The sequence below is a fragment of the Pelophylax lessonae genome, assembly GCF_965119305.1.
Source record: "Pelophylax lessonae genome assembly, chromosome: 4".
Taxonomy (NCBI): domain Eukaryota; kingdom Metazoa; phylum Chordata; class Amphibia; order Anura; family Ranidae; genus Pelophylax; species Pelophylax lessonae.
In genome coordinates, this window is record NC_138771.1 from 626,159,477 (window position 1) to 626,176,617 (window position 17,141).

The 17,141-nt window shown below is 43.6% G+C and overlaps 1 protein-coding gene across 1 annotated transcript in view; it reads right to left on the reverse strand.

Moving 5' to 3' along the window:
* Positions 1-17,141, reverse strand: part of CTC1 (CST telomere replication complex component 1) — an 80,807-nt gene that overhangs the window by 21,258 nt on the left and 42,408 nt on the right. Inside the window, exons 13-16 of the mRNA XM_082256252.1 lie at positions 11,094-11,391; positions 3,233-3,322; positions 1,263-1,364; positions 1,124-1,182 (exon numbers count right to left, since the gene is read on the reverse strand). Of these exons, the coding sequence (XP_082112378.1) occupies positions 1,124-1,182; positions 1,263-1,364; positions 3,233-3,322; positions 11,094-11,391 (549 nt within the window). The remainder of the gene's footprint in view (positions 1-1,123; positions 1,183-1,262; positions 1,365-3,232; positions 3,323-11,093; positions 11,392-17,141) is intronic.

A 17,141-nucleotide genomic window follows, 5' to 3' on the forward strand; every position in this document is an offset into this window, starting at 1 on the left:
CTCCCAGGGACCCAGGAGGGATTCCTAGGGCCCAGGTAAGACACAGATCAGGAAGCGGGCGCTATGGAAGAAGCCCCCAACAGATATAGCCCCCCCCACATACCGATTGCTGACGGAGCAACTCCCACTGCCCTCCATCGCCAGTACAACACCCTATCCCCAGCCTGACCACCATACAATCCCAGTGAAGGTGGAGGGGGGATTGGGGGGAAGATGAGGGGGGGGGAATAGATGACCCACAGGACCATCAGACTCAGGGAGGGGGCCTTACGGGAAGGAGGGGAACCCGGAGGTATGACTGTCCCAGGTAGGGGCCCGCTACCACCCCAAAACCCTCCAGGGGGAGAGGGCGGACAGCTACTAACCATACCAGGAACCAGGCAGGCACTGCTCCAGACAGAACCTTCTCGCCATCGAAATGGGGGGCTGTTGGCCAGGAGAAATGCTGCGACGCAGGCCGAGACCCGGTCGTATGTGACCTCGCGAGGTGTTTAACAAGCGGGCCAGTCACCGCCCGGTGGGGCTAAGTTGCGGCCAACCCAGCGCGGAGCTGAGGTCTGCGCACGCTCGCTGGCCAGACTGGGGTGACCACTGGATCTAGATTATCCAGCCTGTCGCCCAGTCTGGCAGTTGATTGTAGATCTCACAGGAAAACACCAGGAGAAAAAAACCTATCTAAAAAAGAAAAAAAAAAATTGCCAGGACCAGAGATCCCAGCAAGGAACTAGGTCCTTACTCCTAACTAGGCAGTACCTCTAGCAGAGAGGGGGAGTATACCTCCTGGGACTGCACATAGTCAAGTTCTTTTTCTGCCTAGTGTCCTACTCCTGTAGGGGGCAGTATAACCCAATGGTCAAGAAGATCAGGAGGCGTGTCCCTCAATGAACGAAAGAAAAAACTTTAGGATCCAAAAAAGTATAATTCAAATATTTGAGAATGAACTGCGAACACCCGGGAGGATGGGGGTGGGAGGGTTAGGTTCCCCAACATGGAGTTCTGCTATAAAGCCTATTTTCAGCTTGGGCAAAATACACTGGGGGAGATTTACTAAAACAGAGTGAAAAATCTGGTTTGAATAACTAAATACCTTTTTGATTGACACAAATTGAATATATCGGGTTACCTGCTCTTCACTGCCTCCTCTATGGAGAAGCTTTCAACATTGTATGAATGTTCAGATCTCTGTGGATACAAGAAGAAAATATCACCTATGTTGCAGATATTAAATACACAGCTTATTCACTATATAATCTGAAATGTACCTCCACATCTTCCAGCATCCAATCACTGGGGACCTTCAGACACCGCACACCACGCAACGTATCTACACCACACTCAGACAACGAATCAAATATTCCAGCATCCTGCAGAATACGAAAGAACAAGAAACTGAGTCTGATCTCCTCCTACAGGGTGATACAGACAGAAGGGAGCTATGAGTCTGTCCTCCTCCTGCAGGGTGATACAGACAGAAGGGAGCTATGAGTCTGTCCTCCTCCTGCAGGGTGATACAGACAGAAGGGAGCTATGAGTCTGTTCTCCTCCTGCAGGGTGATACAGACAGAAGGGGGCTATGAGTCTGTCCTCCTCCTACAGGGTGATACAGACAGAAGGGAGCTATGAGTCTGTCCTCCTCCTGCAGGGTGATACAGACAGATGGGGGCTATGCGTCTGTTCTCCTTCCGCAGGGTGATACAGACAGAAGGGAGCTATGAGTCTGTCCTCCTCCTGCAGGGTGATACAGACAGATGGGGGCTATGCGTCTGTTCTCCTTCCACAGGGTGATACAGACAGAAGGGAGCTATGAGTCTGTTCTCCTCCTGCAGGGTGATACAGACAGAAGGGGGCTAGGAGTCTGTCCTCCTCCTGCAGGGTGATACAGACAGAAGGGAGCTAGGAGTCAGTCCTCCTCCTGCAGGGTGATACAGACAGAAGGGGGCTATGAGTCTGTCCTCCTCCTGCAGGGTGATACAGACAGAAGGGAGCTATGAGTCTGTCCTCCTCCTGCAGGGTGATACAGACAGAAGGGGGGGGGGGTATGAGTCTGTCCTCCTCCTGCAGGGTGATACAGACAGAAGGGGGCTATGAGTCTGTCCTCCTCCTGCAGGGTGATACAGACAGAAGGGAGCTATGAGTCTGTCCTCCTCCTGCAGGGTGATACAGACAGAAGGGAGCTAGGAGTCTGTCCTCCTCCTGCAGGGTGATACAGACAGAAGGGGGCTACGAGTCTGTCCTCCTCCTGCAGGGTGATACAGACAGAAGGGGGGGGGGGGGGTATGAGTCTGTCCTCCTCCTGCAGGGTGATACAGACAGAAGGGAGCTATGAGTCTGTCCTCCTCCTGCAGGGTGATACAGACAGAAGGGAGCTAGGAGTCTGTCCTCCTCCTGCAGGGTGATAGAGACAGAAGGGGGCTATGAGTCTGTTCTCCTCCTGCAGGGTGATACAGACAGAAGGGGGCTAGGAGTCTGTCCTCCTCCTGCAGGGTGATACAGACAGAAGGGGGCTAGGAGTCTGTCCTCCTCCTGCAGGGTGATACAGACAGAAGGGGGCTATGAGTCTGTCCTCCTCCTGCAGGGTGATACAGACAGAAGGGGGCTATGAGTCTGTCCTCCTCCTGCAGGGTGATACAGACAGAAGGGGGCTACGAGTCTGTCCTCCTCCTGCAGGGTGATACAGACAGAAGGGGGCTATGAGTCTGTCCTCCTCCTGCAGGGTGATACAGACAGAAGGGAGCTATGAGTCTGTCCTCCTCCTGCAGGGTGATACAGACAGAAGGGGGGGGTATGAGTCTGTCCTCCTCCTGCAGGGTGATACAGACAGAAGGGGGCTATGAGTCTGTCCTCCTCCTGCAGGGTGATACAGACAGAAGGGGGCTATGAGTCTGTCCTCCTCCTGCAGGGTGATACAGACAGAAGGGCGCTATGAGTCTGTCCTCCTCCTGCAGGGTGATACAGACAGAAGGGGGGGGGGTATGAGTCTGTCCTCCTCCTGCAGGGTGATACAGACAGAAGGGAGCTATGAGTCTGTCCTCCTCCTGCAGGGTGATACAGACAGAAGGGGGCTATGAGTCTGTCCTCCTCCTGCAGGGCGATACAGACAGAAGGGGGCTATGAGTCTGTCCTCCTCCTGCAGGGCGATACAGACAGAAGGGGGCTGAGTCTGTCCTCCTCCTGCAGGGTGATACAGATTTGTTTGGGCCCTTTTTTGGTAGCCATCACCAGTTTTCCTCACCGTTTCTCTGCTGGCAATAATCTGATATTGTGTGTTAGGCCGGAGTAAAGGAAACCATCGAACAGAGGAGGAAGAGAAGAGCAGCAGGACCTGCAGATGAGAGAAAATGAAGAAGACATTACCAGATGGTTATATTAGTATTGTAATACTTCTCAATAAGGACAATGTTTAAGGTATTCCAACTAAAAGGCAGAACAAGAATCTGTAAATATTACAATCTGCAACTGCTTGTGTAGTAAAAACAGTTACACGTTATGTGGAAATTACAACGTATGTTCAGAAATAATGATAAACGATAGATGAACCTCTTTAGGTCAATTACATGCTATGAACAGATTTTATAAGACTTAAGGCTTGCACACACTAGAAGAAAATCCGGCGAGAATTTTCATCCAAAGAACTTTCGTACAATTTTCGTATAGTATGTACACAACTTTTGACAGCCGATTCCAGCTTTTCATATGAAAATTCCTGAAGGGACAAACTATGGGAACAGAACGAATGATTTTTGTTTAACGTGTCATGTTTCGAACGATTTTCGTACAGGAAAAAAAATCTGAAAAACTGCGCATGATCTGAAACCAAAAAAAAAAAAGCCTTTGTCATACGAAAATTTTTGTACGAATTTTTTTTTCGTTTATAGGTTTCGATTTGCTGTGAAACAACGGGGAAAATCAGACGATCGTTCGCCAGATTTTCTTATATAGCGTGTACCCCATTTTAATTATTCTAACTTGCTTACATTTTGTAAATGGAGAGTTTGGCCACTGTAGTAACCTTTTCTGACATCGTAAGGTGGGGAGGGTGGGGGGGTTGCCACCTGTTACAAGAGTTCAAGTAAGAAAATAATTGCAGTGTCAGCTCCCCTATAAAAATATAACCAGTTTAATTCCAAAGATAAAAGGCTCATTGCACCAAACCTGGGATGTGCTGGGGATGGCTGAAATAGTACCGAAAGCTCTGTGCAGAGTAAGCCAACATTAGCATGCTTACAAAATAGAAATTAGATTTTTATTTGGCTAGAAAATCCTAGCTGAAAGCCTATTGGAATGAAAGAGTACCTTTAAATAACATTATTGTGGATATCTAGCTAAAATAGATTTTAAATTCTGGATGGAGAGTGAAATAGTTAGAACCTCTGTTGGTTTTCTTTTGAGAACTTCTGTTGGGTTTTTATTGCTATGTCCCCATATTCTAGAAGTAGAGCAGGAGCGTACAGAAGCGTGTGTTCCTAGTAGTGATCGACCTATATCGGTTTTTCGTTGCTGATACCCATAACGATATTTTGGTCAATGCATATATCGGTATCGGCCGACATTTTTGTACATTTAAATTTTTTTTATTTTTGTTTTACTTTACAGGTACTCTTGTGGAGGGATCTGGGGCTCTAAAAGACCCCAAATCCCTCCTCTGCAGTAAAGCATTCAAAAACGCTAAGTTTGGCTGTTTTAAATGCTGTCATTTTTTTAAATCTGGCGCCAGACCGTACCTGGAAGTAAATGTCACTCATGACATCACTTCCGTGTTTTTGCATGGAGACCTAATTAGAGCCGAATGCGGCTTTGTTTGGGTCTTCGGTGGCCATGCAGGATGGTTGCCCAGGGTCTCCCGGTGGGACGGGAGACCCGGGTGAGCCGCGGAAGGCGGCAGGGGGACCTCCTCTCCCGCTCTTTGTAATGACAGCCGAGCGGATTCTCAGCCGCATCGGTTGTCATTACAAGACAGCCGACCATCGGTTATGGAAGCCGGTACCGGGGGGATGACTCTAGCTGCAGGCATCACTCCTGTACAAGCACTTTCCCAAAATATCGGTAACCTCTGGGGCCGGTTCCCATATATCGGGGAAAGTGCATATCAGCCCTCAATATATCGGCTTTGCAGATAATCGGTCGATCTCTAGTTCCTAGTTCTACCACCACATATTACTGACACTCACAGAGCCTCTAAGAAACGATCTGCATAGTGTCAGATCGTGGTGGTCACTGGAAGTTTTTTAGACTTTTTCAGCCAACGGATGGCACTGTTTCTGTCTTTAAAGTGTAAGGTATTGGTTTACCTTTTCATTTTTTTCCATTTAAAAAATAAAATACGATTTAGATTTCTACAGAGTTATTGTCAAGTAAACGGATGCATAATAAGGCTGCTAATTTGGCCATGCCCTTTACGCTTCAAACGCCTCTTTTCATGAAAGTTAATGAACGAGAACCTGTCATGAAAGGACCTTTCCTGAGAATGTTAATTGCCATGCTGATGCTTTGGGTTGAGAGTCACAGACCACAAACAAATATGGAGTTTCACCACTTGCCTCCCGGGCACTTAAACCCCCTCCTGCCCCAGCCAATTCTCAGCTTTCAGTGCTGTCGCACTTTGAATGACAATTGCGCGGTCATGCAACACTGAACCCAAATGAAATTTTTATCATTTTTTTCAAACAAATAGATATTTCATTTGGTGGTATTTAATCACTACTGGGGTTTTATTTTTTGCTGAACAAAAAAGAACTAACATTTTGAAAAAAACAAAAAAAAAAAACAGTTTTTATAATTTGTTATAAAATTTTGCAAACAGGTAATTTTTCTCCTTCCTTGATGTGTGCTGATGGGCACTGATAGGCTGCACTGATGGGCACTGATGGGCAGCACTGAAGGACACTGGCAGGTGGTACCGAAGGGCACTTGTAGGTGGAACTGATAGGTGGCACTGATGGGCAATGATAGGACACTGATAGGCAGCACTGATTAGCACTGACAGGTGTCACTGGTGGTCATTAATAGGTGGCGCTGGTGGGCACAGATGCTTCTCTCCTCTTTGGGACCGATGTCCCTCTGACAGCAGCCGGCGATCGACTTTTTTTTTTCTCCTCACGGTGACCGCGTGAGGAGAAAAAAAAAAAAAAGCTGATCACCGGCTGCTGTTTACATCACATGATCAGCTGTCATTGGCTGACAGCTGATCACGTGGTAAGGGGCCGGGACTGGCCCCTTATTCTGATCTGTGATCAGCCAAGTCTCATGGGACTCGCTGATCACAGAGCCAGCCACAAATGCTCCACAGGGATCACACAGGCAGCTCATGCACGGGGGGATGTATATGGACGCCCTCCCGAGAATTAAGGTCTGAGCTGTAGCCATCTTTCGGCTATAGCGGATGGGAAGAAGTTAAAGATTCTGACTTTTTTCTGACTTTGTTTGGACCTAGGTCTTTTCATTGAGTCTTTGTGTCAGAACTTCAGCAGACCCACAATGGCAACTCTACTGTTTCTCTGATAATTGGCACAACTTGAAGAACAAGTATTATATACACAGGTGCATCTCCAAGAAGAAGAAAATCGTCAAAAAGTTAATTTATTTCAGTAATTCAATTCAAAAAGTGAAACTCCTATATTATATAGATGCGTTACACACAGAGTGATATATTTCAAGCATTTCTTTCTTATAATTTTGATGATTATGGCTTAGATAGTGAAAACCCAAAATTCAGTATCTTAGAAAATTTGCATATTGTGAAAAAGTTCAACATTATAGACTCCTGGGGGTTTATTTACTAAAGCTAGAGAGTGCAAAATCAGTCACAGTTCTGCAGAGAAACCAATCAGCTTCCAGGTTTTATTGCCAAACCTTAACCACTTAAGCCCCGGAGGATTTGGCTGCTAAACGACCAGAGGGCATTTTGCGATTCGGCACTGCGTGACTTTAACGGACAATTGCGCGGTCGTGCGACGCTGTACCGAAACGAATTTGGCGTCCTTTTTTTCCCACAAACAGAGCTTTCTTTTGGTGGTATTTGATCACCTGTGCGATTTTTTGATCACGCGCTATAAACAAAAAAAGAGCGTAAATTTTGCAAAAATAGCAATATTTTTCCCTTTTTTTTATATGAAATTCCCCCAAAAAAAAATGTAAAAATCAAAATTTTTTAATATTTTCGGCCAATTTGTTTTATGCTACCTATGTTTGGTAAAAAAAATCGCAAAAAGCGTATTTTGATTGGTTTGCGCAAAAGTTATTGCGTTTACTAACAAAGGGAAAGATTTTTGTCATTTTTGTTGTTTTTTTTTTTAACGCGTAATGGCGGCGATCTGCGATTTTTTTTGCGGTACTGCGACATTGCGGCGGACAGATCGGACCCTTGACTGACATTTTTGACACTTTTGGGGTTACCAGTGACATTTCTACAGTAATCAGTGCTATACATATGCACTGTTACTGTAAAAATGCACTGGTAGTGAAGGGGTTAACTTTATTTGAGAGGGAGGGGCTGTGTGTGTCCCTAGGGGCGTGATTCTAACTGTGATTGGCTGTGGCTTCAACTGTATGCAGAGTGATCAATGGATCTACATAGTAGATCCATGTGATCAGCTCTCATACAGAGAGGAGAATGACAGGCAGCTTGTTTACACAAGCTGCCTGACTTTCTCCCTCTCCCCCGCCGATCGCAGAGTGGCCGGCGGACATCGGGTCCGCCGGTCACGCGCGCGGGGGGGTCCGTGACCACGCGGGAGCGGGAGCGCGCCTCCGGCGGCGCGCGCTCGCTCCCTAAACCCTCACAGGCGAGCGACGTAGACCTACGTCACTTTGCCTGTGAGGGGCTGACCGCCCACGTAGATAGTCGTGCGGCGGTCGGCAAGTGGTTAAACAAGCTGAGGTTAGAAGCTGATTGGTTTCTCTGTAGAAGCGTGACTAATTTTGCACTCTCTAGCTTCAGTAAATAAACCCCATGGTGTCACACTCTAATCCGCTAACTAACTCAAAACGCCTGTAAAAGTTTCCTGAGCCTCTAAATCAGGGGTCTTCAAAACTATGGCCCTCCAGTTGTTCAGGAACTACAATTCCCATCATGCCTAGTCATGTCTGTGAATGTCAGAGTTTTACAATGCCTCATGGGATGTGTAGTTCCGCAACAGCTGGAGGGCCATAGTTTGAGGATCCCTGCTCTAAATGGTCTCTCAGTCTAGTTCAGTAGGTTACACAATTGTGGGGAAAACTGCTGACCTAAAAGTTGTCCAGAAGACAGTCATTGACACCCTCAAAAAAGAAAGTTAAATCACAAAAGGTCATTGCTAAAGAAGCTGGCTGTTCACAGAGTGCTGTATCCAAGCATATTAACCACTTAAGCCCCGGAGGATTTGGCTGCTCAAAGACCAGAGCCTATTTTGCGATTCGGCAATGTGTGACTTTAACGGACAATTGCGCAGTCGTGCGGCGCTGTACCCAAATGAAATAGATGTCCATTTTTTTCCCACAACCAGAGCTTTCTTTTGGTGGTATTTGATCACCCGTGCGATTTTTACTTTTTGCGCTACAAACAAAAAAAGCGACAATTTTGAAAAAATAATATTTTTCACATTTTTATATGAAATTCCCCCCAAAAAAATTTAAAAATCAAAAGTTTTTAACATTTTAGGCCAATTTGTTTTCTGCTACATATGTTTGGTAAAAAAAAAAAAAAAAAAAAAAAAAAAAAAAAAAAAAATCGCAATAAGCATATTTTGATTGGTTTGTGCAAAAGTTATTGCGTTTAATAACTAAGGGAAATATTGTAATTTTTATTGTTTTTTTTAATTTTAACAAGTAATGGCGGTGATCTGCGAGTTCTTTTGCGGGACTGCGACATTGCGGCGGACAGATCGGATCCTTGACTGACATTTTTGAGACTTTTGGGGGTACCAGTGACATTACTACAGTATTTAGTGCTATACATATGCACTGTTACTGTAAAAATGACACTGGCAGGGAAGGGGTTAACTTTATTGGTGATGCAGGGGTTGTGTGTCCCTAGGGGTGTGCTTCTAACTGTAAAGGGGTGTGGCTAGTGATGTAACCACAGAGACATACGATCCTACATAGCAGGATCGTATGATCTCTGCAGTTACACCAGGGAGAATGACAGGCGGCTTTGTTTACATCAGCCGCCTGCCTTTCTCCCTCTCCAGCGGGAGATCGCAAGTGGCCGGCGCGACACGCGCGGACATGTCCGGGAACGAGCGGGGGCGGGAGCCCGCCTCTGGCGCCGCGCGCTCTCCCCCTAGAGGCTCTCAGGTGAGCAACGTAGTACTATGTCACTTTGCCTGTACGGGGCTGACTGCCGCAGTAAATAGTCGTGCGGCTGTCGGCAAGTGGTTAATGTAAAGTTAACTGGAAGGAAAAATTGTTGTAGAAAAAGGTGAACAAGCAACAGCAGCATGATGCTCAGTGGTCCAAAGTCCTCTTTTCAGATGAAAGTAAATTTTGCATTTCGTTTGGAAACGAAGGTCCCAGAGTCTGGAGGAAGAGTGGAGAGGCACAGAATCCAAGTTGCATGAGGTTCAGTGTGAAGTTTTCCACAGTCAGTGATGATTTGGGAGTCATGTCATCTGCTGGTGTTTGTCCACTGTGTTTTATCAAGTCCAAAGTCAGCGAGGCCCTCTACCAGGAAAATCCAGAGCACTTCATGCTTCCCTCTGCTGACCAGCTTTATGGAGATGCGGATTTCATTTTCCAGTCGGACTTGGCACCTACCCACACTGCCAGAAGTACCAATACCTGGTTTAATGATCATGATATCCCTGTGCTTGATTGGCCAGCAAACTCACCTGACCTAAAACCCCATAGAGAACCTGTGGGGTATTGTCAAGAGGAAGATGAGAGAAACCAACAATGCAAAAGAGCTGAAGGCCGCTATCAAAGCAACCTGGGCTTCCATAACACCTCAGCAGTGCCACAGGCTGATCGCCTCCATGCCACGCCCAATTGATGCAGTAATTCATGCAAAAGGAGCCCCAACCAAGTATTGAGTGAATACTATACAGTACTGTACATGGACATACTTTTCAGTAAAACAACATTTATGTATTAAAAATCCTTTTTTTTTTTTTTGATTGGCCTTATGGAATATTCTAATTTTCTCAGATACGGAGTTTCAATTTTTTAATTGAATTACTGAAATAAATTAACTTTTTGATGATATTCTAATTTATATATCTATACATAAAATGTATTTTTTTTATATAAATTGGGGTTTATACTGTACATGCTTTTACTTTTTATTTTTTTTAATAATCTTATATTTGCTTTCAAATTAGAAAGCAGCATGCTTTTTGGCAGCTCATATATATATATATATATATATATATATATATATATCTCTCTGTCTACATCTATATATATCTATCTATATATATATATATATAGATATATCTATATATATATATATATATATAGATATATCTATATATATATATATATATATAGATATATCTATATATATATATATATATAGATATATCTATATATATATATATATAGATATATCTATATATATATAGATATATCTATATATATAGATATATCTATATATATATATATATATATATATATATATATATATATAGATATATCTCTCTCTCTATCTATATCTATATATATATATATATCTCTCTCTCTCTCTCTATATATCGATACATCTCTCTCTCTATATCGATACATCTCTCTCTCTATATATATATATATATATATACACACATCTCTCTCTCATATCTATCTATCTATCTATCTATCTATCTATCTATCTATCTATCTATCTATCTATCTATCTATCTATCTATCTATCTATCTATCTATCTATCTATCTATCTATCTATCTATCTATCTATCTATCTATCTATCTATCTATCTATCTATCTATCTATCTATCTATCTATCTATCTATCTATCTATCTATCTCTCTTATCTATCTATCTATCTCTCTATCTATCTATCTATCTAAAAAAAAGGTATGACCCACCTCTAAGTCATTCTGAGTGTGTAGTTTGATCTCCCCTGCTTTTTAGATTTCATGTCAGTTTTTATTATAATCTTTGTACACAATCCTGTGTGTAATTTACCTTGCTGGGTGGCTTGTCTCCATCTTTTGTACTTTGTCCTCCATCTTGTCCCTTGCAGGCCGATTCTTGTACATTCCTCCATGAAGCTTTAGCCTGAAACTGAAGCCCCTTTCCATGGCCTGGCTTACCCAGCATACCCTCTATGCTTTCGATCAGCAGGAGGCGCCGTGCCCAGGAATTATCCACCCGCCGCGCCTTACTAGGAGATGGCCCAGCAGATCTGAGGACTGAGCAGGAGGGACAGGTTTGAGGCGAGTGAAGAATGGTCACGTCTTCGGCAAGGAACACAGCATAGGTCCTGAGGGAGAAGAGAGACAGACAGCGATGGACCAGTTAGTCTACATTAAGGTGAACCTGTTCTCTCCGAACACAGGGGAAAAAAACAAACACAGGTTCACTTTAATTCCAGCCCCACCAGCGGCACATTTCCCCCCCTCTGAGCCATTTAGAAGAAAGACAACTCAGCAGAAGTTTCAGGTCACACCACTTGGTGCTTACCCAGGGTTAAATACTTAACCAACCCACATGTGACAGCACTGGGCCAACCAACAAGCACCAGCGCTTTCACATGGAGGAAGTTACCCCCCCCCCCCCCCATACTCATAAGTACTGAGTATTTTCTCCTCTCCCAGCAGCTGACCAGAGTATCAGATAGTAAAAGAAAGGAGAGTATGTGTTGGTGGGGAGGGGGACATTAAATCAAACTTGTCATGACAAAAGCCTTTTTCCAGAAGTCGTCCCCTGCCCCTCATGTTCATCTTATGGACTTTACTACCCAGGGAGTCATAAACAAGGTACAAGAATGTAGACTAGACATCAGATTTTACTGGCTGAGCACTTTTTCCAGGTCAGTGACACTAGTGAAACCACAGGATGAGAAGAACATCCAGGAAACTAGCAAGAAAACCTCCATGACTAAGCCCTGTGGGCGGGGTGAAATGCATCAGTGCATGGGCTGGACGGCGGCTTTTACTCTATGACTTGTTGGGTTTTGCTGGTGTGTGGCGTTCAGGAGTTTCCCTCTCTCTACTATATAGGGAACGAGCAATTTGAAAAAAAAAAAAAATTAAATTAAAATTAAAAATATAGCACCCGAAGCACCTAGATTTCTATCACAAAAGTCATCTGTTTCAGAACATCTGCCTGTTAACGTACATGTCCTATAATGTTCGCTTATATCATTTTAAAGGTATGTTTCAGTTGAATTTCAAGATAATGTTTCATAGAGCGGAGTACAGAAGAACAACCAACCTGCTCAGGAGTTCAGTGTTTCATCCAAGCTTGTGCCACACAACTCCCTATTGTTAGTAGTCAGGTGATCTGGGAACCCCAGCATGTGATGCAATAAAAGGGTTCACAAACACATTCCCCTCCTCTGTTCCATCCCTCACCTGCAGAAATCTTGATGAATCAAAGCTGCAGCTCTTAGTCCTTTAAGACTAACACTAATAAGATATACCATATATACTCGAGTATAAGTCGAGTTTTTCAGCATGTTTTTTCATGCTGAAAATGCCCCCCTCGGCTTATACTCGAGTCACTGGCTTCACTGTCTTTTTAAAAATAGCGCCGCTCGGCGCCGATGTGTCACTGCACATGTGCCGCATGCCCGGGAATAGCCGAATGTGTTCGGGCTTTCCCGAGCATCGGCGGTGCATTTGCGGTGACGTATTGGCGCCGGGCGGCGCGATTTTTAAATCGAAGGCGCCTCACAGCAGGTAAGTGAGACTCCTCCGCAGCCCCTGCATTTCCTCATGCAGTGCTGTGGGCATGGTACAGGGCATTCTCCTGTACCATGCCCGCAGCACTGCATCTCCAGTGCCATGCCTGTACATACTGTGCCATGCCTGTACCATCACCTGTGCCATGCCTATACCATCACCTGTGCCATGACCTGTGCCATGCCCTTACCATGACCTGTGCAATGCCTATACTATGACCTGTGCCATCTCCTGCACCATGCCCACAGCCCCCGTTTTGTGTCTTGTGGTGATCCAGTTGGGTCCAGTAGCGGCTGCATTTCCCACCCTAGGCTTATACTCGAGTCAATACGTTTTCCCACTTTTTTGTGGTAAAATTAGGGGCATTGGCTTATATTCGGGTCGACTTATACTCGAGTATATATGGTAAGCTTGCCTTGAAGTTTTATTCGAATAATACACCAAGCAGAAAGACAAAGGACATTATACAGCTTAGGATTCAGCAAGCTGGCCCACCCAGCACACACAAAGAGCTCTGTGGAATTTGACTGCAGCGGACTACACAGAAGATAAAAGGGTAACTCCACTTTCGTGGGGGAAAAAAAAAACTAGCAAATTATTAAAAGACACAATATAGCATATTATTGCTACACCAGTCATATTGTAATTACAGCGCATCCAGAAAGTATTTACAGCGCTTCACGTTTTCCAGTTTCTTATGTTACAGCCTTATTCCAAAATGGATTAAAATGTATTATTTTCCTCAAAATTCTACACACAATACCCCAGAAAGACAACGTGAAAGAAGTTTGTTTGAAATCTTTGCAAATTTATTAAAAATAAAAAACGAAAAAAAAAAAAAAAAATCCCATGTACATAAGTATTCACAGCCTTTGCTCAATACTTTGTTGAAGCACCTTTGGCACCAATTACAGCCTCAAGTCTTTTTGAGTATGATGCTACAAGCTTGGCACACCTATTTTTGGGCAGTTTCTCCCATTCTTCTTTGCAGGACCTCTCATGCTCCACCAAGTTGGATGCGGAGCGTCGGTGCACAGCCATTTTCAGATCTCTCCAGAGATGTTCATTTAGGTTCAAGTCTGAGCTCTGGTTGGGCCACTAATGCCCCATACACACATGCAGATTATCTGCAGACTTTTGTCTGCAGACTTACCTTTTCTATGTAGTACAAGGGCCTGCCGGATTGCATACAAATTGAAAGTGTTTAGGTTTGACCTCATATTATATGGTTTTGGTAAGTCTGCAGACAAAAGTCTGCAGATAATCTGCATGTGTGTATGGGGCATAAAGGACATTCACAGAGTTGTCCCATATTCTCTGCTTTGTTATCTTGGCTGTGTGCTTAGGGTCGTTATCTGTTGTAAGATGAACCTTCACCCCAGTCTGAGGTCCAGAGGGCTCTGGAGCAGGTTTTTCATCAAGGATGTCTCTGTACATTGCTGCATTCATCTTTCCCTCAAACCTGACTAGTCTCCCAGTTCCTACCACTGAAAAACATCCCCACAGCATGATGCTGCCACCACCATGCTTTACTGTACGGATGGTATTGGCCAGGTGATGAGCGGTGCCTGTTTTCCTCCAGAGTCCAGACATGTTGCTTGCTATTCAGGCCAAAGAGTTCAATCTTTGTGTAATCAGACTAGAGAATTTGGTTTCTCATGGTCTGAGAGTCCTTCAGGTGCCTTTTGGCAAACTCCAGGTGGGCTGTCATGTACCTTTTACTGAGGAGTGGCTTCCATCTGGCCACTCTACCATACAGGCCTGATTGGTGGAGTGCTGCAAAGATGGTTGCTCTTCTGGAAGGTTCTCCACAGAGAAACGCTGGAGCTCTGTCAGAGGGAACATCAGGGTTTTGGTCAACTCCCTGACTAAGGCCTTCCCCCCCGATCGCTCAGTTTGGCCAGGTGGCCTGCTCTAGTAAGAGTCCTGGTGGTTCCAAACTTCTCTCATTTACAGATGGAGGCCACTGTGCTCATTAGGACCTTCAAAGCTGCAGACATTTTTCTGTACCCTTCCCTAGATCTGTGCCTCGATACAATCCTGTCTCTGAGGTCTACAGACAATTACTTGCACTTCATGGCTTGGTCTGTGCTCCAACGTGTGTGTGCCTTTCCAAATCATGTCCAAATCAAATGAATTTACCAAAGATGGACTCCAATCAAGTTGCAGAAACATCTCAAGGATAATCAGTGGAAACAGAATGCACCTGAGCTCAATTTTGAGTGTAATGGCAAAGGCTGTGAATATTTCTGTACATGTGAATTTTTTCATTTTTTATTTATTTATTTTTTTTTCCATAAAGTTTTTATTGAAAAGTACTTGTGCATACAGCGATTTGCAAAGATTTCAGACAAATTTCTTTCGTGTTATCATTATGGGGTATTGCTTGTAGAATTTTGAGGAATATAATGAATTTAATCCATTTTAGAATAAGGCAGGAACAAAATAAAATGTGGAAAAAGTGAAGCGCTGTGAATACTTTCTGGATACAGTGTAAATGTTATTACAAATGACCTTTACTGTTTAATCTGCAGCGCTGTAATTTTCTGTAAAATTAAATGCAAAATGGCTACTTGGAGGCGTTCTGTACACAGATAGTGTACAGTACGCCTCCCAGATATGTCATTTCTTGCTTGTATGTTTGGCTCAATGATTTTCCCAGAAGTCTGCACTAAGATACAAGTCAGATTTTGGGCATTCCCTGTAACAAAAAAATTTTTTTTAATTTTTAGAAATACCTCCAAAAGGGAAATCACGTCTAAAGGCATGCAGACCCTGCCAATGTCCTCATTAGAACTCTGAAGCTGATTTATAATTATTATAATTATAAAATCACTCCTATTAGATCCACTTTGCACAATGACACGGAGAAACAAACAGCTATTTCTTCAGAATAAAAAAAAGGTAGGAATCTGTAACAAAGTTTGTTATAATCCTTGCAATGTACAGAGATCACCCAGGGGGGGATATTTTTTCCCTTAACAAAAGTGGAGTTACTCTTTAACTACTTAAGCTCAGAAGATTTACCCCCTCCTGCCCAGGCCATTTTTTGCTATACCGCACTGCGTTACTTTAACTGACAATTGCGCTACGTTGTACCCAAAAAAAAATGTATGTCATTTTTTTCCCCACAAATAGAACTTAATTTTGGTGGTATTCGATCACCTCTGCCGTTTTTATTTTTTGCACCATAAACAAAAAAACGACAAAAATTAAAAAATAAAAAAATTTTTTTTTAATCAGTTTAGGCCAATATGTATTCTGCTACATATTTTTGGTAAGAAAAAAAATCCCAAAAAGCGTATGACTGATTTGCGCAAAAGTTATAGCGTCTACCAACTATTGGGTATATTTATGTATATTTTTTTTGCTAGTAATGGCAGCGATCAGCGGCTTATATCAGGACTGCAATATTGCGGTGCACAAATTGGACACCGACACTTTTTTGGGGACCAGTGACGCTATGGTGATCAATGCTAAAGATATGCACTGTCACTGTACTAATGACACTGGCAGGGAAGAGGTTAACATCAGGGGCGATCAAAGGGTTAACTGTGTGCCTAGCTAGTCTATTAGTGTAGTGTGGGAGGTGCTTTTACTGAGGCAGGGCATAAATCCATATCCTTGCTTTGCAGGAACACAGTATCCATGCCTTCCTTACTGACAGAATGGCGATCTGCCTTGTTTACATAGACAGATCGCTGTTCTGCCTGTGTCCTGAACAATCAGCGGGTGCCAGCAGACTTCAGATAACCGGGACCTGCTGATCAGCTCCCGCTGTGTACAATCACAGCGGGAGCCAGGGTTGCCAACCATCAGTAAATTTCAGTGATTTTTTTACAACTGTCTGTAAATATCAGGGGCTGATAATTTGTTAGGTTGACTTTTTAAATGTAAACCCGGGAAATCACTTGTTAGGGGTATTGTCAGTGATTCCATATTGTGTTTAAACTGTGTAAATATCAGTGGTCTTAGTTTTTAATAGAAGTTTTGTCATCTTTTCAGACTGTCAGTAAAAAATGTGATCCGCCAGTAAATTGTACATGTTTTGTCAGTAAAAAATGCTGCAGGAGGTTGGTAACACTGGTGGGAGCGAGCCACCGGTGGCGCGCACTCGCGCCCAATACCCGGAAGTGCAGGATCACATTGAAATACACACAAATGCATAGCGTGGCCACCCTGTAGCAGTAAAACTGCTATAAGGCATTAGGGAACTGGTAAAATCGATGTGCAGTGATATATATATATATATATATATATATATATATATATATATATATATATATATATATATATACACACACACATACATATAATATATATATAT